General features: G+C 40.3%; 1 protein-coding gene across 12 annotated transcripts in view; it reads left to right on the top strand.

Annotated features, from left to right (window-relative positions):
* The window catches only part of dysf (dysferlin, limb girdle muscular dystrophy 2B (autosomal recessive)), a 113,821-nt gene extending 91,901 nt beyond the window's left edge, over positions 1–21,920 (top strand). For 9 of the 12 annotated variants that reach the window (XM_056268632.1, XM_056268629.1, XM_056268624.1 and 6 more), the window contains 15 exons: positions 4,879–4,977; positions 6,804–6,932; positions 8,483–8,638; positions 9,248–9,339; positions 9,657–9,827; positions 10,308–10,450; positions 11,963–12,102; positions 12,266–12,354; positions 12,443–12,538; positions 12,822–12,963; positions 18,019–18,118; positions 18,957–19,129; positions 20,203–20,312; positions 20,472–20,619; positions 21,240–21,920. In XM_056268632.1, coding sequence (XP_056124607.1) covers positions 4,879–4,977; positions 6,804–6,932; positions 8,483–8,638; positions 9,248–9,339; positions 9,657–9,827; positions 10,308–10,450; positions 11,963–12,102; positions 12,266–12,354; positions 12,443–12,538; positions 12,822–12,963; positions 18,019–18,118; positions 18,957–19,129; positions 20,203–20,312; positions 20,472–20,619; positions 21,240–21,293 — 1,842 coding nt within the window. In that variant the 3' untranslated portion in view covers positions 21,294–21,920. Of the gene's footprint in view, positions 1–4,878; positions 4,978–6,803; positions 6,933–8,482; positions 8,639–8,808; positions 9,340–9,656; positions 9,828–10,307; positions 10,451–11,962; positions 12,103–12,265; positions 12,355–12,442; positions 12,539–12,821; positions 12,964–18,018; positions 18,119–18,956; positions 19,130–20,202; positions 20,313–20,471; positions 20,620–21,239 lie in introns of those variants that run through there. The other 3 variants (XM_056268622.1, XM_056268628.1, XM_056268631.1) reach the window with 2 other exon arrangements.
* The last annotated feature ends 676 nt before the right edge of the window (positions 21,921–22,596 follow it).

Raw genomic sequence — 22,596 nt, 5'->3', positions numbered from 1 at the left:
CTCATTACATCTATTAACTGCACCTGTTTGAACCTGTTACCTGTATAAAAGACACCTGTCCACACACTCAATCAAACAGACTCCAACCTCTCCACAATGGCCAAGACCAGAGAGCTGTGTAAGAAGATCAGATAAAATTGTAGACCTGCACAAGGCTGGGATGGGCTACAGGACAATAGGCAAGAAGCTTGGTGAAAAGGCAACAACAGTTGGCGCAATCATTAGAAAATGGAAGAAGTTCAAGATGACGGTCAATCTCCCTCGGTCTGGGGCTCCATGCAAGATCTCACCTCGTGGGGCATCAATGATCATGAGGAAGGTGAGGGATCAGCCCAGAACTACACGGCAGGACCTGGTCAATGACCTGAAGAGAGCTGGGACCACAGTCTCAAAGAAAACCATTAGTAACACACTACACCGTCATGGATTAAAATCCTACAGCGCACGCAAGGTCCCCCTGCTCAATCCAGCACATGTCCAGGCCCGTCTGAAGTTTGCCAATGACCATCTGGATGATCCAGAGGAGGAATGGGAGATGTGTCATGTGGTCTGATGAGACAAAAATAGAGCTTTTTGGTCTAAACTCCACTCGTGTTTGGAGGAAGAAGAAGGATGAGTAGAACCCCAAGAACACCATCCCAACCGTGAAGCATGGAGGTGGAAACATCATTCTTTGGGGATGCTTTTCTGCAAAGGGGATAGGACGACTGCACCGTCGTATTGAGGGGAGGATGGATAGGGCCATGTATCGCGAGATCTTGGCAAACAACCTCTTTCCCTCAGTAAGAGCATTGAAGATGGGTCGTGGCTAGATCTTCCAGCATGACAACGATCCGAAACCATGACAATGATGCCAGGGCAACTAAGGAGTGGCTCCGTAAGGAGCATCTCAAGGTCCTGGAGTGGCCTAGCCAGTCTCCAGACCTGAACCCAATAGAAAATCTTTGGAGGGAGCTGAAAGTTCGTATTGCCCAGCGACAGCCCCAAAACCTGAAGGATCTGGAGAAGGTCTGTATGGAGGAAATCGGCCAAAACCCCTGCTGCAGTGTGTAAACCTGGTCAAGAACTACAGGAAACGTATGAACTCTGTAATTGCAAACAAAGGTTTCTGTACCAAATATTTAGGTCTGCTTTTCTGATGTATCAAATACTTATGTCATGCAATACAATGCAAATTAATTACTTAAAAATCATACAATGCGATTTTCTGGATTTTTGTTTTAGATTCCGTCACTCACAGTTGAAGATTACCTATGATAAAAATTACAGACTTCTACATCCATATATATATATATATATATATACATAGTTTATTATAAAGTAAGACTAGGCAACAAGCTAGACCAGGCCGGTTGCATAAACTGCTAAGACTAGTCTTAAAAAAAAAATCTTCAAGACGGGTCAAATTTTTTTAAAGTCAGTTACATAAAGTTGAATGGTCTAATTTAAATCTGAAAATTAAGACTGATTAGCCCTAACTAATTGCTAGTTGGTCAGACTAGTTCTTAAGACCAGTCTTAACTTAGTTGCTATGTTTATGCAACTGACAGAGGTGAAAGGCGAAGAATAGGAAACGTGCGTGTGTATAAGTGCCTTATGGTTATTAGTGAGAGTGACAACTGCATTTTGGAACAGAACTTTCACCCTTTTTCAGGATTTTTTTATTTCTTTTTTCATGTGTTAACTCAACCTTATGGCACTCGGAGGGTTAATCACTGAACCACCTTCGGTCAGTGCCAGCTCCAGTTACGTCATTTATGTCACCTTGCCTTACTAGACGGAAGTAGTAGGTAATCCAGGTACTTTTTGCCAACTGCTTTATTAATATGGACATAACTCTCTTTTCACACACTGTTTTTTGCCTTCTATATTGTAGGAAAGTAAACACAAGTAAATACGGCAGTCATCCTCAAACAATGACTGTGTGAATGTAGCCTAAACAGACTAGTGAAGTTTTGCTAGTAAACAGCATGGCTATATACTCCACCAGGCAGAACAGTACAGAAGTGTACTGTACTTTTCAGAATGTATACTGTATAGTATGTATGCTACATGAATAAACAGCCTCTACTGCACTCCATCACAGCATTCATGAAAAACGGACTGAATTGTAAAGTTGTGGAATAAACTTTACCTGCTTTAGAACCTACAGGTTTTCCACCAACTCCATGTCGCAAATTCCTGAAGCCATGTTGGATACTGTTTATATTTCTGAATGAGCCGTCAATCAAATCCAAAACATGGAATGTCTGTACTGTGTATTTAAACGTCTGTTCAGTGCTCAATTATTACCAACTTTATTTGGTTATTTTTCATCACTAGTGCACACAAACATTTTTAGACCCAAAGCTAACACTACCAGTGCCCTGCGTTAACCTTTACCTCAGGAATTGAGAATGTTTGCAACCATTTTAACTGGTTTTGCATGAATTAATTTTTGGAGGAGCAGTGAAGTTCCCTGTTTTCCCTCTGCCTTTCCGACCACCCTGTTTCAGGTACCAATCCACCCTGGGACATAGCAACCAATATAAATACACTCATTTTCATAAAGTTCAAAGTTCCTAATGTCTGAAATCATATCATACACTTAACATTATCTTTTCATCTGTATAACATCTCTTTCGACAGTGCGTTTCCATTTTTGCGAGCATGCACGCACATATACACCCAGGTTTATATGGAGCAGTACTTATTTTAATAATACCCCTAAGCCCTAAAACCTTTGGGTAGAGTATAGAATAACTAAACGCATACATCTGGTGCACTCGAAGTGTGTGGGTGACCAGACGCACATGCACACACACTCATTACACATCATTTCAGAGGCAAAATGGAACATTACTTCCTTGGTCACATGCAATCCGATTAACACAAACTTGCGCACAAACACCTAAGTAACTCGGATGGAAACATGGCTGTCACGGCGTCCTTAGGCTCTGCTTTAATAGCTCTGTCAGACAAAGAGAGGAGACATGTGGCAGTACTATGAAAAGCACCATTCAGGGCCGTTAGACTGCCGCACAGCCAGGCCAACTCAGCTTAAGTGATTCTGAAGGCAGCTTCACAATACACTGCAGATACTTACCGCACATCCAGTCCCATTGACCCTGTGTACCGCCTCTGGGAACAAGGGGAAACTCCCCCCAAAAACGTTCCCTTCATTTTACCTTCACATTCCTGCTCATCTCTCTGACGCTCTAATCTCTCATTCTCTCTGTGGATTACCAGTGTTGTTGAGTCATTCATTTCTCTCCTTTGTTATGTTGACTTGAAATTATTGCATAAATTTGCGTTCTATTCAGAATCTCTGACCTGAGACCAAAATTTCTAACTCTAACTTCTAGAGCTTTCAGGTTACAGCCCTTCAGCCTATTTTGACTTGTGTCTTTTGTAAATGATTGGACTTACTATTTTCTTTTTTTATTTGACTAATTTCTCCAAACACGGCATATATATATATTATTTTTTTTTAAATTAGAAATATTATTGTTTATACTGTTTTTGATCAAATAAATGTAGCCTTGGTGAGCATAAGAGACTTCTTTCAAAAACATCAAAAAACAATACTGACCCCAAACTTTTGAACAGAAAGTTTTGTTATTTCTTCTCATTTATTGCGTTTTAATTTTAGCAGACTATGAATGATTAAAAACAAACTGTATTTATGAAAGATTTGATTCAGCGTTTGTCACACATAATCATGTACAGCAGGGGTAGCCTAAATGACACACTCTGACACGAGTACACGCACATTCCTTGGCACGGCAGTGGCATGTGGGTTAATTCAACAACACTGTCCCCAACCGGGCCACCAAAATGCACGCCACTCCGCCACACTCCAAAAGCCACTAAGACGAGGAAAAAACCCAGCATATCCCGCCATTACTCCATCACTACTGTTTTTCCTCTCTCATCATAAAAGTTAAAAGAACGATGGAAGCGAAACATGAAGTCTCTCCTCAGGGTGAGTCGAAACTGGCCTTTTAGAAGAGAGAGAGAAGTGTGTGTGAGTGCAGCCAATGGAGGGATCTCTTCTCTTCCAAACACACTGTGTTTTATGCCACGGTGGGTCAGTCTGTCTTTCATCCATCTGTCAAACACACACACACACATGTATTTGCACAAGACTCACATCATAATCAGACCACACTTTTGTGTCTTGTTTTGAGGCAGTGTCACTTGTGGAGGGTGTTGTCCTCATTAACAACACTCTTTTGTGTTTTGGTTGGATGGGAATGTGGTGCTGGCTGTGGTGGGAACTGCCTGATTGTACCTTTTTGAAAAATTTCCCACACTTTCCACGTGGAATGAGTGAGCGTTGGCGAGACCTGCAGTATCAGTGGCGATTAGCACATCAAATTGCAGCAGAACATCAGCGCTCCTGATTCATACCCGTGAAAGTACCAGAAAAATGACAATATGAACTCTTTCTTTCTTGTTTCATTTGATATGCTTACAATTACCAGCATTACAGCAGAGAAATGATTTATCAGTCACTTATGGAAAAGATTAAGTTATGGAAAGGGTTGTTTCCACTGGTCGTTTGGTCTCTGGATGGTGTCACTGTCACTCATGCATGTTTCTGCTTAAAATGTTTTGACATTTGAGGGTATTTTCTCTTGACTCTTTTTCTTTCTTCACTTTATCTAACCTTGTCTTATTGTTTGTGTTGAATTTGGCGGACATGTTTTAGATGGGGCGGTGGGTAAGTGAAGGCCTTCATTGCTTTCAGACTAGACGTTCATATTCATGAAATTACTGATTAAATTAAACAAGGGTCTATTGAATGAGGGATGTGGGGTCAGATATGTATAGACCCTCCTCGCTTCTAATGCTTCAATCTTCCTGTTCTCTTATTTTCTTCCTTTGTGTCTACAGCAGGATGAATTTATGGACTGGTGGAGCAAGTTTTATGCCTCCACAGGTGAGAGGAACAAGTGTGGAAGTTATTTGGAGAAGGGCTTCGATACACTGCAGGTAAGGCATCACAGTAATGTTGTCCCTCTTGTTGTTCTAAATGCGTATGACTGACTTTCTTTCATACTACTGCAGAACACAAAAGAAGATTTTTGTTCATACAATGAGAGTCAATGGGACCCAAAACAACATTAGACCCCCCAAAAAACACTAAAAGGCTTTTCACACTGCACTTAACCCTGGGGTATAGGTGTTCTAAACTCATAGAACGTTTCACTTGTAATTAAGAAGCGGGGTTAGCACTGCTTTTGACCTGGGGTTACGGAACTCCGGAGCCGGGTGAGCACCACTTTTGCAGTGGTAACCCACTCTGTGGTGCCAAACTTGTGCAGTGTGAAACAATGCTATGTTAGAATGTCACAGCTAGAAACGGTGATTGCATGCCAAATTTTGTGTTCCACAGAAGAAAGTAAGTCATGCTGGTTTGGTTCAACATTAACATGAGTAACTTTCAATATGGGAGGAACTATCCTCTTGAAGAACCAGTTCATGGTTTCCTACAGAGCTAGAGAATAAAAAGTTCTTCGTGGAACTTGAAGGAATAATTCACCCAAAAATGAACATTTTGTCATTGTTTATTCATGCTCATGTCTTCCCACTGACACGTCTAACATGATGCCAGCGATATGAAATCTGTACATGGAGATTAACAGCAAAAGTTCATAACTATATAGTGACATTATCAGTGCCCAAGCAAAACCAACATAAGGGTGCCAGAATCTGAGGTCGCAGAAACATCAGCTCCACACACAGCCGAACTTCAAAGCCCTGCGGTCTCCCTAGGGAGTGCATATGCCTACTTTCAAATGCTCACTCACCCCGACTCCAGTCCACTCCAGCCCACTTCCCACAAGCTTATCCATTTATAATAGAGCCAGTGGCTGCCAGATTCCCAACTTTTCCGATGAATTCATGTCGGGGTTGCCGCAGGGGGATAACCAAGTGCAGACAAGGGCTCCGTTACTGACGTCATCCAGCCGTTTTCCCCCCAGCCCACACCCCCCTATCATCCCTCGATCTCTGGCCGGTTTGTCAACGATCTCCCCTGTCACCACGTTCTCTCTCTACTTGCCTTAGCCACTCTTTCCAACCTTTCCAATCTATAACGTGTCCGTTAGTCATCTGGCAGGGCCTCGGGTCTCAGGGCTACCTGCGAGGAACGGGCCCAGTTGTTGGCTGCCACCGTGTGAGAGTGTCCCACGCACCGGGAGGAGCGGCAGACAAAAACACTTTCCCTAAAACTGCTGAGATGAGCTGTTATTTTGGGCTTATGGTGCCTGAGGGACAGATTGAAGGCAGGAAAAAAGCAAAAGAGACTGGGAGAGGGTTTCATGTGATGTGTGTCATGTCACACGTTCAGGGACCGGGCCTGAGTGAGTCAACTAGAAAAACAGATCGACTCGCTTACGAGGATTCCTTCATACTTTTGTCACTAAGTTGTCTCCTGGGTGGCCGTTTGGTTGGAGAGTTGTGCGCCGCTAGTTAAAAGTTGTGTAATGTCACGGCAAAGCATATTTTCCTTGGGCACAAATCGTTTTTGCGCATTTTATTGGAGTTTTTAAACATTCTCATAATCAGGAATTTCCAGATCTATGGTGCATTTGAGGTAGTTTGACTTGTGCCTGAAATGTTAAACCCACAATTAAAGATCCCAGAGTCCAAGATTCTTAAAGAAAACTGCTTTGGCAAGACAAACAATGGATGTCTTGTATATAGCATGTGTCCTTTCAGCCCTTTGAGTTGATTGAAGCATAATTTTAAAGAGCTAGATCTGCATGCAAATCATATATCACAAAATACACTTTCTCCTGTGCTTCCTTTCTCAGGTGTATGACAGAGAACTGGAGAAAACGGAAGGCTTTGAGAAGTTTGCTGATTTCTGTCAAACTTTTAAACTTTACCGTGGAAGAACCCAGAATGAGAGTGAAGACCCTTCTGTTGTTGGAGAGTTCAAGGTATGGTCATTATAACATCTCGGGTATAACTATCAGCTGTCTGATATCACATGTGCTCTTATTCAGTCTTCAAGAGGGAAAACATTCAGGCGTTGCCAGATGAAGCAGGGGATGGGTGTTGATGCTTATTAGCTGAGCTAATAAAAATCATTGAATCAGGCCTTCTATTTAACAGATCATATAATTGCATCTGGCAGGTTCAATTTGTTCTTTGTCAAATTTACCTTTGAATAATTTGTTCATTTAGAGCGTTCTGCAACCGAGAGTCTCGTGCCATTCTTTTGGTGAACTATGAACTCCCAAAATGTGTCTCCTTGCCTTTTTTACAGACACTGCTTCTAAAATACAGAAGTTCTTCAATAGTTCTTTGCAGGACCTATAGGTAACCCTAACCTTAACCCTCTTATAAAGAACCATGTTATGTTGTACAGGGTTCTTGGGGTGGCTATATGGTTTTATTGGAGATTAAAATGTTCTTGAAGATACATCCTGGGTTCCTCAGGTCATTGTACTTGTTTCTGGGTTCTTTAAAGCACTAATACATTGATAGTATCTGAAGAACTGAAGAATAATTTTTTTTTTTTTTTTGGAACTTAAAAAATGTTACATATTTTTTATTTAACATTTGATAAAAAAACATTCACACAAAAATTAAAATTTTGTCAACAATTGGTAATATAATTATTGGTTATATAATTTCAGACTAGTGTTGTTTTGGTAATATTTATATACTACTATAGTAAGTAAAGTTTATATATATATATATGTGTATATATATATATATATATATATATTAATTGTTATTTGCTTTTATTTTTATATTTTCAGTTTTTATTTTCATTTAATATTTATATTTTATTTAAGCTCCATTTCAATGAATGAAAAGTTTTAGTTAACAATACAACACATATTACACCCTTTTCCCCATACAACAAAAATAGATATCACTTATACTGGCAACAAAAATAATTCCCATAAAAGTAGTCCATATAACTTATATAGCAACACAAGTTATATACTATACAAAAAAAGTCTTCTGAAGATAGCTTGCAATATTTTTGTGTCAAAACCAAACAAGTAAAAGTCATTGTTCACTTATAATCATCCCTTTGGCTGTTACTCTCAAATCTCATTTTTTTTCAATCCTGTTGAAATCTGTGTTGCGATCAGTCATATGACATGCAAGAGCCAACAAAAAGAATGACAATAATATGGGGTAGAAACGTTTGGTTTTGTAAATGATTTATTTTTATTAAATGATTTTCATTTTTTGGTGCACCTTTAAAAATACTCTCCTATGGCATCTGGCATATGACTTTAAAACCCATTTTGATTCTAATGGGAACCTCTAATTTGAAGAGTGTAGATGCTTTTCGTGGTTTATTTGGATTACAACTGGTTTAGTTCTAGTAGGATTTGAGGGAACTAAATTTGAGGGATTAAAGTGTAATTTGAGGTCTGTCTGGAGGCCCCAGACAGCAGGTCTCCAGAAAAAAGTAAAACTAAATTGCACCATGAGTTACACTGACTCCTGTCCCGTCCTCCTTCAGGGTTCATTTAAGATCTATCCATTGCCTGACGATCCCTCGATGTCTGTACCCCTACGCCGGTTCTCCAAGCTCCCCCCGAACGGAATAGAGGAGTGCCTGGTACGCATCTACATCATCCAGGCCTATGGCTTACAGCCCAAAGATGCCAATGGCAAGGTAGGTACGACACAACCAAAATACATGAAAAAGGAAAGGAACATGCTAACTAGCCGTTTGCTTTTCAGTGTCCTTGTATACGGATTAGGGTTGGGAGAGTTTGTTACAACAGCCCTTGTATTTTCAGTAGATGCATTCACAAATCTTTGTAGTTTTTTTTGGTCAGCCAGACGAGCCCTTTGCGAAGCCTCTGCAGTGCCAGAGTCATAAGAGAGCAGAGAAATTGCTTTATGAAAACATGGAGCCACCCTTTTACCCACAACCATAAACTCTCAATCGCTGCCCGAGACCTGGCCAACACGCCACCACCGCTGGCCCTGCGTCAGATGGGCTTTCCTTTCATTAGTTGCGAATATGCTAAGATGACGTCCTTTCATCACCTACTCAGGCCAGGAGTTATGATATGGAACATTTCACACATGTACTCGCTGCCTATGAAACACACTGATCACAGAGATTTGATGCTTTTTTCCACCGCGAGAGCAAAGAGCGGCTGTTTTAAGTACAAAAAGAGGGCGTGCTGTTTTGGATATTGTTGCTTATAGTATATATGTGTGAGTGTGTGGCTATGTTAACACATACTAACAAGCACTTCTTGTTCTTTCTTAGTGTGACCCCTATGTTAAGATCACACTTGGCAAGAAATCAGTCGATGACCATGACAATTACATACCCTGTACTTTGGACCCCGTCTTTGGAAAGTGAGTATCTCTCTTTTTTCTCTCTCTTTCTTTCTGTCTCTTTGAACAGATTCTCACACACACATATAGAAACACGTCATGGCAAGGATTGATTATACCAGTAGGGGTCGCCACACTCATAATAATGATGACCCCTCTAATTTTAAGAGTCTTGATGTCGGATACGTGCAAGAAGGAAAGTGATCTAGTGGATAAATGATACAGAGACAGAATACGGAGCATGTGGATGATTACCTTGGAGAACTTTTAAGCAAAATAATTTCTAAAAAAAGGAATTATTCAAAGATTGAAATGTGTGTATTTTGCTTCTCATTTAGGATGTTTGAGCTGACGTGTTCTCTGCCTCTTGAGAAGGACCTAAAGATCATGCTGTATGATTATGACATGGTCACTAAAGATGAGAAAATCGGAGAGACCGTCATTGATTTGGAGAATCGCTTCTTGTCGCGCCATGGCGCTCGCTGCGGGCTGCCACAGTCCTACTGTCTGTAAGAAATGCCTCTGTCTCTCATCCTATTTCCTTTCACCTCACAGTTATTAGTAGTCATTATGAAAACTGTAAAGAACAGGTAGTTAATGTTTAAGCCATGTTGGAGCCATGACCTAGCCTTTGACCTTTGAATCCCATTAGATTCAGTCATATTCTGATACTGACTTCCATCTTCTCTGACTCTGCTGGAAAAACTGCTTAAACCAGTCTAAGATGGTTAGCTGGTCTTCTAGCCTGGTCAAGCTGTTAAGACTAGTCTGTTATGCTGGAAAATCAGCTAAACAAGTTGAAACCAGTTTCCTCAAGCTGTCTACCTTTTTAGAGTAATCATCTCCTAAATGTAAAAAATAAAAATAAAAACAATAAAGTTTTTGAGTAACTGTTGGCTGTCACAACAACTGTGATAACACATTCTGCTCAGATACACCCTTGGTTTTGCATCATAAATGAACTCTTTATATTTCTGTCCACACTTTAGGTCGGGAGTTAACCAGTGGCGAGATCAGCTAAAACCATCCCAGTTACTTCATCGTCTGTGCGAGAGGCGAAACTACAAACTGCCCGTCTACAAGCAGGATAGAGTCTATTTCAGAGGACAGGAGTACACCATCGCAGACCTTGGTCAGTGTCCTAAACACACACTCCAAGTAGACCTAGTTTCCTACCAGTGAATTTAACGTTCATGATATTTGATCGTTAATTATAAGATTGTCATTACCAAAGAGCGGCTTCTTGGAGAATTGCACATGAACGCGTACGTACGAATAAACATGGGCATCACAACCTATCAAACCCGCCGGCTGGACGGCGAAAAAAGAAAGTGGAAGTCTTTTCTTTGGAGCTGCTGAAAGCATTAGTCACGAGTAAGAGCTAATCAAAGCAGCAGCCTGACTCCATCACATCTTCCGTCATTAAAAAAAGTGAGCCGAGCACGAGATCGGCTGCGGTTCTGTGAAAACACTGACAGAAAAAGAATAACGATATATGTCTCGGCTTGTGCCATACATCATATCTGTGTGTGTGGGATCACAGAGCTGTCGGGGAGGCCGCTTGGCTGTTCTTGCTCGGGCGCTATGAGCGGAAAGAATGAGTTGTTCCTCTGTGTGAAGAAAAACAAGTGCGATATTGTAAAGACGAAGGACCTGTGTAAACATACAGCACCTCTGACATAGTCATTCATTCACAGCAAATATATCACTCCTTGCCACAGCAACCTGACGTCCCCTCCTGTTTTAAAGTGTGCCCCTGGGATGACAATGCTAGCTAATGCTAGTTCACCATTAGGTGTGTATTATGTTGATCAGATCCTCCCAACACTTCTGGTTTGACCTCTAAGCCCTTAAAGTCCCAATGGCCGTCTTTCTACCAGTCAGATGTCACACAGGGCCTACAGAAAGCCAAGCTCTCCAGCCATTTTCCCTTCCATGATGCTTTGGGATGAGGCCGGCTTCAGATTTATGGGGAACTAGCATATAAGCATGTTCAGCCAAGGTCAACACTGTGGCGGGCTTCTCAGCCTCCTGCTCCCGTGTCTCGCCGCGAAGGAATACTACATCTTTTTGTTTGGCCCACGTAACTGCGGCAACCCGCGCGTCAAAGCAATTATCAGGTGGCCGTTTCGGGCATCCAACTTCATGGCAGAAATGATCTTCCTCCACTTCAGTCTTTTCCCTCTTTTCTCCACACTCCGACCATGTTTCCCTCAGGGACATGACACAGGGTTTCAAACCATAAACTCAACAGTGGACGTTTATTTTTTTTCTTCTCTCGCTCTCTCTTTTTGCTTTTTGAAAGGGTAAACTCTCTTCTTAGATCAACAGCAATGAAATCAACGCATCATCTGAGAAAAGGGGAAAGATAAACATTTCCGACTATTTAAGTGGAATGCTTCATGAATGTTGGCTCTTTTCTGCTCTCGGTTATGACTTCATAAAACCCAATGCCCAAATGTTCTTCATATCAAATCAGAGGTTAAATAGTGGTTCCATTTCATGGTTTTAATGGAAAATAACATTATGTTGAATCTTCCTTATAACTTAAACAATCTTAAGTAAAAAAATAATTTTTGGACCTTCTGCGTCATTGTGAATATAATCTACAATGACCTTATGGTTGACTCCATTTGGCCCTCAGATGAAGGGAAACCTCTAAACCCTAACCTGGGACCAGTGTTGGAGCGTCTAGCTCTGTTGGTGTTGAGAAGGCAGGGTCTGGTGCCTGAACATGTAGAGACTCGACCGCTCTACAGTCCCCTGCAGCCAGATATAGAACAGGTAACAGTATTCTTATTACAAAAAAAATATTATATTACAACATATTTTTATATTTTTATTTTATATTGATGTAATTACTATTTTATTTTCATTTTTATTTTTCTTGTTTTTTACGAGTTGCCCTGTCAGTCTTCAAGGAGTTTTTTTATTTTCCAACACACAGGGGCGGTTACAGATGTGGGTGGACCTGTTCCCTAAATCTTTAGGTCCACCAGGACCTCCATTTAACATCACACCACGCAAAGCTAAAAAGTAAACGCATCGCTTTTGTTTAATATCTATGATTTTGTCTCGAAACACATCCAGAAGCATACCATGTCAATGTTTTCTGCTCCCATAGGTTCTTCCTGCGCTGTATTATATGGAACACAAGAGATGTTATCTTGGATGATGTCAGTGTTACTGGGGAGAAGATGAGTGACATTTATGTGAAAGGGTACATCTGGGTGTCATAAATGGGTTGTTGGGTTTGTGTATATGAGCTCTGGTTAGATTAAGTTGTTATTGTTTCCCATGTCATGGGCCTGTTGCTTGTCTGTTGCCACTGTGACCAATAGTAACAACGGCATGCAAAAATTATCGATCAGTAGCTACAAACACACAGTTGCAAGGCAACCATAGACCCTAGCTGTAGGTCAATTACAGCTAAGCTGCATTGTCTTCTAATGTGTTGGAAATGATGTGTCGGGTAATTGCGAATGTTATTTTTTCAATCCTAGCTGGATGCACGGCCACGAAGAGAACAAGCAGAAAACAGACGTGCACTATCGATCGCTGGGAGGTGAAGGCAACTTTAATTGGCGGTTCCTCTACCCCTTCCACTATTTACCTGCAGAACAGCTCTGCACCATTGATAAGAAGGTGAGGTGTGACCTAGGCTTAGTGGAAACAAAGAACAAGTGAGAAAGAAATGAAAGGGAAACTCAAACCCTGTCAGCATTTATATCCAAAAATCTTCTGCCTTGATTGAATCTGAATAGGTGATCCGCAGGTCACCCTGCGTGATTTGCAGAGGTTTTGTCTAACGCCCACATTTTGAAGGATATCACTGCAGTTGGCAGGTGTTTAATGCAATGTTTCAAACCCAGATATGTTGCTGGCTGCATCTGGCACGCTTCCACTTACCAAACATGGTACATGGAAATCTTGTAACAGCAAGACAGTCCAGACTTCAGCCAAGCCAGCTCAGGGAAAACAGCTGTGATGGACAAGGCACTTAAAGTGAGGTTTTGGCAGGCAAGAGATCAGTTATAGTAAGATTGAAGATAGCGGTTCCACCCATTAAACTGAGGGCGGCCCGCAACAGCTGTCAAACGATAGATCCGCTTTGGCTGAGCTTTGTTGGAAGCAACACACAATGAACCGATACATGGTGAAACGGATTCTCTTGCATGAAACACGGCTCTCAGTGATAATTGGAAGTGATTCCTTATTTGCAGTGTTTGTTTTGATGGAGTTGTATGCGGTTGTCAGGCTGGATGTGCAAACCGACGGGGCCTATTTACCGATGAACGGCAGCAGTTCAGCTCTGTGAAGCGGGAGTTCATTATCCTCCATGTGTTTGTCCACACATCCATCACGGGTACAGTACAGTAGGAATGCTGTCACGCAGATGGAATCCTGTCTGGCGGTGGGGTGCAGAATCAGGGCTGTAGTGGGAGTCGCTAACACTGTTTTCTGACTGGGACGTTTCTGTCGCTCTCGGTGGCTCTCACTCTCTCTCTGTCTCTCACCCTCTTTCTAATTCTGCTTCGCACATTCACGCCATCATTTCCTCGCTCTGTCTTTCTCAGTCGTTGTCTTGGTCTGTCAGTTTATTTCTGCTTCTCTGTTTCTCCTAGAGGTGGTGTAGCTCATTTCTAGGGCTGGTAACTTGTTGGGTCTTATCTCACAAGTGAGGCATTTTTTAGTTCATATCTCGCAATTATGATTTTATAACTCGCAATTGCGAGTTTATATCTGAGAAAAAAGTTATTGAGAGAGAAAAAGTTGCAATTATCTTTTAAAGTTTTATTCCGTGACGGAAACAAGCTTCCACAGTTATCTGTCAATATTACTGATGCTGTAATTGATTGGTATCACCAGGGCTGCCAACTGTCACGCATTCAACGTGAGACTCGCGCAATTGACACTTTTCACACGCTCTCACGCCACACATCCATTTTCTCACACAGAGAAAAATCGCGGAGCAAAGAGGACACTGACACCGACAGACAAGACAGAGCTGGTTACTTTTGGAAATTTCGGTTTGCGTACCTACCCCGAAGTGATAAAATAAAATTCTGTATCAAAATGTATAGGCAAGACAAGTAGTTTGTTTAGGCATGGTTTGTAGGGAATTACAAACCTGCACACATATATTCAAACGCACATAACTATAGAATCAATTCTTAATGCGCATGTGAACGCCATCAGCGTTTATCACAGGTTCGCGTTTAAAGTTTAGAGAGAACGGTGTCGTCTTAGCGGCCCCTAATTTAATAACAAATGATCATTTCGACGGAAGTGAATCAATCAAAACTAACTTTAGCTGGAAAATAACATTATTCAAGAACCGCTATAAAACCAAACCAATCTCTGTTACCTTAAATTATGTTTATCTCTACAATCTACATTGTTAAAAGCGCGATATAAATGAGGATGACTTGACTTGACTTGACTTTTGATATGAAACAAATTCTCAGAACTCAGATTCTGTCCATTTTATTACGAAATTCAAACAATAAATACCGTTTTGACGCTTGTAAATGTGACGTGACAGATCGTTGTAGCGCCTCAGTTCAAGCGGCAGGTGAACCGATATCACTTTTCTTCTTTACTACTAATTAGCCAATAAACACGAATGAACAATAGGAATGTTGAAAGATACAGTACAACTTACCGTAATTTACTTACTTGTTTTTCAACCGTGGAAAGAGGTCAATAAAACAGCTGGAGAACGTTACATTTACCTCAGGAAAGCCATTTAATGACCATATATAGCAAGTTAGTTGGCTAGAAAAATTAGCTACAGAGAGGAGTATTTTGCTAAATATGTGTAGGCTACTATATTACATATTTATTATATTTTTACATATAGCCTATATCGTTAAAATATTATACCATTATTATAATAAAAAACGTATTTTATAGGCCTATTTAGTTTGAGTTGTTATTTTTAACCTTTAATAATAATACCAGCTGACAGCTCTCTGTACGTTTACATCAGTAGGTGAGATATATTTTTTCTTGTGAAAAATGAACATGTATCTGTACCTAATATTTATCCAAATTAATCGATAATTGAATCAAGATCAGATTCAAATCACAAGAATTGAATTGAAATCGTGAAATTTGTGTCGAGCAATAATAAAATAAAAATGATAAAATATTATAGAATTTCAGTATCTATCATATATACAGTATATATATATATATATATATATATATATATATATATATATATATATATATATATATATATATATATATAATCAGGATAATAATTTATATATTAACATAAACACAAATTATTGGCTCAACGTTATCAGCCAAAATGTTAATATTGGTCTCTAGCTCCTAGTCCAGGTTGTATGTGTATATATATATATATATATATATATACACTACAGTTCAAAAGTTTGGGGTCGGTACGATTTTAAATACTTTTAAAAGAATTCTCTTCTGCTAACCATGGCTGCGCTTATTTGATTAAAAATACAACAAAAATCAGTTATAGTATTAAATATTATTCCAGTGTAAATCAGCTGTTTTCTGTGTGAATATATAGTAAAGTGTAATTTATTCCTGTGATCAAAGCTGAATTTTCAGCATCACCAGTGTCAGTGTCTTCAGTGTCAAATGATCCTTCACAAATCAGTATAATATGAGGATTTGATGCTCAAGAAACATTTATTATTATTATCAATGTTGAAACAGTTGTTGGTCTGTCAGTTGTAAAGTTTTTTTTTTAGGATTCTTTGATGAATAGGAAGTTCAAAAGACTTTTGTAACATTATAAATGTCTTCATTGAACTGGCGCATCTCGCGCAAATGAGCACCCAGGGCTTGAAAATCTTCTTCCGCGGGGGATTATCGGAACCACTCCGGTCTCAGATGCCCGAACCTGATCCGCACGGGTCTTTAGAGTGGTATATCGACCTGGCCCTGTTGTGGAGCGGCTCTTCGTTTACCGTGGGCGAGGAGGAGAAGCACCCTGAACCTGCAGTATCCCCTCAGACCACGCTCCACGTCTTGCCAGCAATCAAGCCAGCCACCGGATCGGTCTATGGCCGTACGGGACCGATCTCCAGCGTGGCTGATCCTCCTATGAGGTCTGCGCGTGCTGCCAGGAAGACCATCATTCCAGGGTCCCACCATGTTGAACCCGCGCTTCACCCCAGCCTTGCCGAGACCGCGCTCCGCAAACCCGCGCTTCTCGCCCGCTCAGCCGAACCTGCACGTCGCTTCTGCCTCGACGAACCCGAGTCAAGTAAGTCAAGTCCCGAGTCAAGTCCCGAGTCAAGTGAGTCAAGTGAGTCAAGTCCCGAGTCAAGTGAGTCAAGTCCCGAGTCAAGTGAGTCAAGTGAGTCAAGTCCCGAGTCAAGTGAGTCAAGTCCCGAGTCAAGTGAGTCAAGTCCCGAGTCAAGTGAGTCAAGTCCCGAGTCAAGTCAGTCAAGTCAGTCAAGTGCCGAATCTAACCAAGTGAGTGAATCTAGCCAAGTGAGAGTATCAAGCCCAGTGACTCGCCGTCGCAGGAGGAGAAGGAGGACTCGTTTGGTTCCCAGACGCCTCGCCCTGCCGGCTCCGCCTCTGCGCCTCGCTCGGCCAATGTCTATGAAGCTCCATGAGACTGTCCCAGAGCCCGTTGCCAGCCCGGAGGTTGTCCCCCTAGGTTTTCCCAAGTATTTTTTGGGGGGGGGCCAAGGGTCCGGTGAAGAGACCATGAAGGCTGTGCCGCCATGGTCGTCTGCAGGGGCTTCACCACCCTGGCCTTCGCCTCGTCCTGCTCCGCCCTGGCCTTCGCCTCGTCCTGCTCCGCCCTGGCCTTCGCCTCGTCCTGCTCTGCCCACGCCCTGCGGCCCAGGCCCGCCTTGGCTACCTCCTGGTCCCGTTCCCCTGCACGGGCCTGGCCCTCCATCCCTCCCCCAAGACCGCCTGTGCTTCACCGCCCTCCTGAACTTTTTTTTTTTTTTTTTTTTTTTTGGGCGTCAGGAGCCGCCCTTAGGGGGGGGGGGGGGGGGGTTATGTCATAATGTGGGTCTTGTGTCCTGTCATGTTTAGTGGTTCCCTGTCTTGTCATTAGTTTTCCCAGGTGTTTCCCATTTACCACGCCCCCTTGTTATCCTATCTAGCTCGTGTGTCTCTGATTATTTAAGCCCTGTGTTTCTGCCCTGTCTTTGTCAGTTATTGAATGAATGTATTTACGTACCACGAGTGTCTTGTCTGTTCTGAGTTTACCCAAGTCTGAATTATTAAAGTCTGCTGCTGCATTTAGATCCGACTACCGCCTTTGCTTTCACGCAATTCATGACACTTGATAAATAAAAGTATTGATTTCTTTCCTACAAAAAATAAAAATAAAATTCTCACTGACCCCAAAATTTTGAACGGTAGTGTATATATATATATATACATAGTATATAATCAGGATAATAATTTATATATTATGAAAACAATTATTGGCTCAACGTTATCAGCCAAAATTTTAATATTGGTCTCTCCAGGTTGCTAAAGGAACATTTCAGGTTCAATACAAGTTAGGCTTCTAGACAGCATTTGCTACATAATGTTGATTACAACAGAAAATAATTTACACTTCATGGTTACAGTAACACACAATGAAATGAACGGTTACACTTACACCAGTAAAATGATAAATTAGCAAGTAGCTCTGATTGTACTTCTGTGAATCTCACCATGTTTCTTTTTCTGCAGGAGCATTTTTGGAGTCTGGATAAAGTTGAAACAAAACTTCCTCCTAAAATTACTATCCAGATCTGGGACAATGACAAGTTCTCCTTTGACGATTTCCTTGGTAAGACCAAAACCTAATAGTCGTCCCTTGTGCCAGATCTCTCCTCAACTCCCTCCCTCAGCTTTGCCACCCTCAGCAAATTCAGTCGTGTTAACCTTGTACAGCACCACAAAGCTGTTTTTCAAGCATATTTTTCAGCCTTGACATGACAGATGAAAAACTTTTTGTGGGACTGGACCACACTGATAGGACCCTGTGTGTGGTTTATTGTCATTAACCTATATGTCTGTGTATATGCACATGAGTGCATAGGGAGATGGTTACCAAAACCTGAACCTCCTTAACCTGTGAGAGGTTACCCACCACATTACTGTGAAGCGTGACCGTCAGCATAAATGTACTTAACAACCTTAACGCAAATACATCATTCAGACCACACGAGTCCTCTATAACATCTTTGCTGCTAATGTTATTATTATCAGCTGAACCTAATTTCCAACATGTCAGCACAACTAGAAGAGAAATAAGTTATGACCTGACTCTTTAGAAACCTCTATAAAATACACTGATCTATGTACATTTGTAAAATAATTAGCATCTAACCACAATGTGAAAACCTCAAAGAAAATTACAGACAGACTGCCAGCAGCAAAGTCTGAAGGACAAACAGTTTTTCTGACTGATATTATTTGAAATGATTGGGAAAAATATCCAAATGCTTGCTAACTTTTGGTTCTGTTCTGTTCTTTTACATAGATAACATACATTTTCATATGTTCCTCTTGTGTTAAATTCACAGACATTCTCTTTGCTTATATTTATTGTGAAGTCAACTGCTGTAGTGTATCATTGAACTTTAGGATTGTGGTGGTTAATTTCTTCTCTCCCTCTTTCTAAGGCTCTTTGGAGATGGACCTGAACCATATGCTGAGTCCAGCAAAGTCTCCAGAGAAGTGTGGCCTTGAGATGCTCTCTCAGTCCCAGGACAGACTGGTGTCTTTGTTTGAGCAGAAGACAATGAAAGGCTGGTGGCCTTGTGTGTGTGACAGAGAAAACGAGAAGATACTCGCTGTAAGAGTTACACACAAAGCAGGGTTATTATTGTGTTGAGAAATTTTATGTCACATACCAAAAAGAAAATGACTAGTATCATATCAATTCAACCCTCTCATATCTATTTATGCAGTTGTTGTATTTTTGACACAATACAACGTACACTACACCTGGAAGAATAATTAAATCAGACTGTAATGCACTGATTAAAAGTATAAATACTAAAGTAATTTTCTTGTAAATACAATAGAGGTTAAAGGTGATATCCAGAAGGGATATTTGTTTTTAATGAACCTACAAGTTCAATTAATCCATCAAAATATTAAGAAAATATGTTATAAAAAATATATATATATTTTTTTTTATTTATAAAATATTTTCTTAATATTTATTTTTATATATATATGAATATATATATATATATATATGAATGTATATATATATATATATATATATATATATATATATATATATATATATATTAGGGAAGAATGAAACATTAAACTTGGTTAAGGTATCTGTGTGACAAAATTATTTGGCAAAAAAAAGGCAAACTACAGTTAAAGGTTTTATTTTACTGTGCAAAAAGAAAAGAAAAACCCATTGAAAAGCAAAAAGCTCACAGGAAAAAGCATACACTGACTGCTACGCTCAATTTCATGTGTTCATAATTTTGTATGACAGCCTGAACAAAAATGATGTCCACACAATTTGGAATGTTTGTGCGTTATCACAAAAAAAACCAATTGACTCCAAACACAACTTTGCAGCATGCTCACAAAACCTTTAACTCATTTTTAATAACATTTGAATAAAGGGTGAAGATGCCAATTTTCCTAGACCGGACATCACTTATGGGACACTATTATATATTATATATTTATATATTATTTATTTATTATATATAATATTATTTATTTATAGCGTAATACAAATATTATTGTATGCATTTTCCAACTACCAGTTCTCTCTCTCTCTCTCTCTCTCTCTCTCTCTCTCTCTCTCTCTCTCTCTCTCTCTCTCTCTCTCTCTCTCTCTCTCTCTCTCTCTCTCTCTCTCTCTCTCTCTCTCTCTCTCTCTCTGTCATTCAGGGAAAGTTGGAAATGTCACTGGAAATCGTCTCGGAGCAGGAGCAGGATGAGAGGCCTGCCGGACACGGTAGAGATGAGCCCAACATGAATCCTCATCTAGAAGAGCCACAGTAAGTCAAGCACACCCATCACAATCATTCCTCTTACCAAATAACAACAAGAAAAAAAAACAGCTTTCAGTATTAGCCTTTTTATTGGTCCCCCTCTCAAGGTGGGGATTATAGAATTGAAAATTAGGTTGCTAATATGGTGTCTGTTTCTCTCTCCAGGCGTCCTGAGACCTCATTCTTTTGGTTCTCGTCCCCATATAAGACTTTTAGGTTCATTGTGTGGAGGAGGTTTAAGTGGCTTATTCTGGGCTTCTTTATACTCTTTTTCATTATTCTCTTCCTTGGAGTCTTTCTCTACGCCTTCCCTGTAAGTATCTGTGTGTGCGGTAGTAATTGTGTCAATGAAAGAAGAGGATTAAAGTGAAAATGGGGGTTTCTGTGATCATGAAATGTTTGATCAGAGATGTGTGTCTCTGATCGTAGTTCAGGAATGTGGCATGTGTTATTCAGTATTGCAGACACACTCATACACACTGAGTCATGCACATTGAAGACATTTCATACAGTTCTGTGTAACATATTACTCAATGTACTGTCATATACTTCAGTAAAATGTATTAATACATTTATTCAACAAGGTGCATTACATTGATCAAACATGACAGTAAAGAAATGTATAATGTAACAAAAGATTTCTATTTCAAATAAACGCGGCTCTTTTGAACTATTTAAATAATTCAGAATTTTTTTTAATGTTTAACTGTTTTTCGAAATTGATAACGAAATGCTATACTTGAGCACCATATTAGAATGAGCACAAGATACTTCTTTCAAAACATTCAAAAAGTCCCCCAAAACTCTCAAATTGTAGTGTATATTATATTAAGAGATTTCATTTATTCTGTATAACATTAATGAAATGCATAAATGTAAATATAGCCATGTTAGAATTTAGTATTTCTAAATATTTCTATATTTTTTTTACAGAACTATGCTGCTATGAAGATGGTTGGACCCTTCAGTGGAAAGGGAACACAGTGAGAACTGTTGTGGGAAAAAGGACATAGACCCTTTCACGTTCAAAACCAACCTCACCAAAAATCCATTAAAATCCACAACTCCATCCTACTAGAGAGATCTGCCTTTCTCGTGCACATGTGCAAGCTGAAGACGGGCTGAGATTATTTGAAGTCTTGTGTGTGTGTGTGTGTGTGTGCCTTCATGTGTTCGTTAGCTTGTTCTAGTCCTATATGCATGAAAGTTGGATAACGTCTGTGTGTGTTTGTACATGTATTACACATCAAGCTCTCTGACCCGGTCCTGAACTCTCTCAGTATTCTCTTTAACTCCCACTTACACTTTCATCTCCCTGCCTGTTTAATCCTTTTTTCATGTCTCCTGTAAAACAGGGTTCTTTCTTCACAGCCAGATGCTTCTTTCTTCTTCCTTCACGCAGAGAGAGGGAGACAGAGCCGCGTCGCACCACCATTCGTTCCTCTCCTTTAACTTCCTTTAGGTTCAACCGTGATTTGTACAGTTAGGCTATAAGGTCCAAGACAGGCTGGTTATTAGCTGAGCCCCCGCTGTCAGCAAGCCCACCTCTCTGATTACTATCAAACTCTGTTATTTTGCTTTAGCGAAATCCCTACTAAATGGATTCGAGGTCAACTGTGGGTTCGCATCATGTGTGTGTGAATGTATGTACGTGTGTGGAATGTGGGCTGCGAACGAGAACAAGAGAAAAAAGACTTGTTTATTTGTGTAAATGTTACACTCGCCTTTGTGCCTTTTTGCTTTTTACTCTGTTAAGTATGAAAATGAACAGGCGCATCTGGAAGAAGTTGCCAGAGTTCTAAACGTGCCTGTGAATGAGCTGTTACATGACAAAATACACAAATAGTTTGTTTTCTCTCCATGACCAGGTCAGGAGCTCCTCTTCTACTTAGTTTGGTGAAGTCACAGACAGTTAGTGAAACTGAAATCTCAAAACTGTGTTCCACAAGGGGCATCTGTTGTCAACTCTGTGCGATCTTTGATTTATCTGATGGCAAGAATCATACTATCTTCTCTATGAACAGGAAATGTCAAGAGATCTGGGTTAATCCGACATAATCTTTAGGATTTCCAGAAATGTTTACATTTTATTCTTTAAAAACGTAGGGTAAATGTAAAGAAGAAAGGATTTGATGTGTCCATAAACGTCACTGATTTGACAGTAAAGAGAATGCATTCCGATCTCAGTCACATAAAGTACAAAGAGAGTGATTACAAGTTATTTTATTTTTTTCATTTATAACTATTTTCTGCACATCTGTGCATGGATCTAAAATATGAATGAATCAGA

The sequence above is a fragment of the Rhinichthys klamathensis genome, unplaced genomic scaffold (assembly GCF_029890125.1).
Source record: "Rhinichthys klamathensis goyatoka isolate OS25496 unplaced genomic scaffold, OSU_Roscu_1.1 h1tg000275l_1, whole genome shotgun sequence".
Taxonomy (NCBI): Eukaryota; Metazoa; Chordata; class Actinopteri; order Cypriniformes; family Leuciscidae; genus Rhinichthys; species Rhinichthys klamathensis.
The sequence above is the reverse complement of the archived record's forward strand: the minus strand, read 5'-3'. Positions and strand labels throughout refer to the sequence as shown.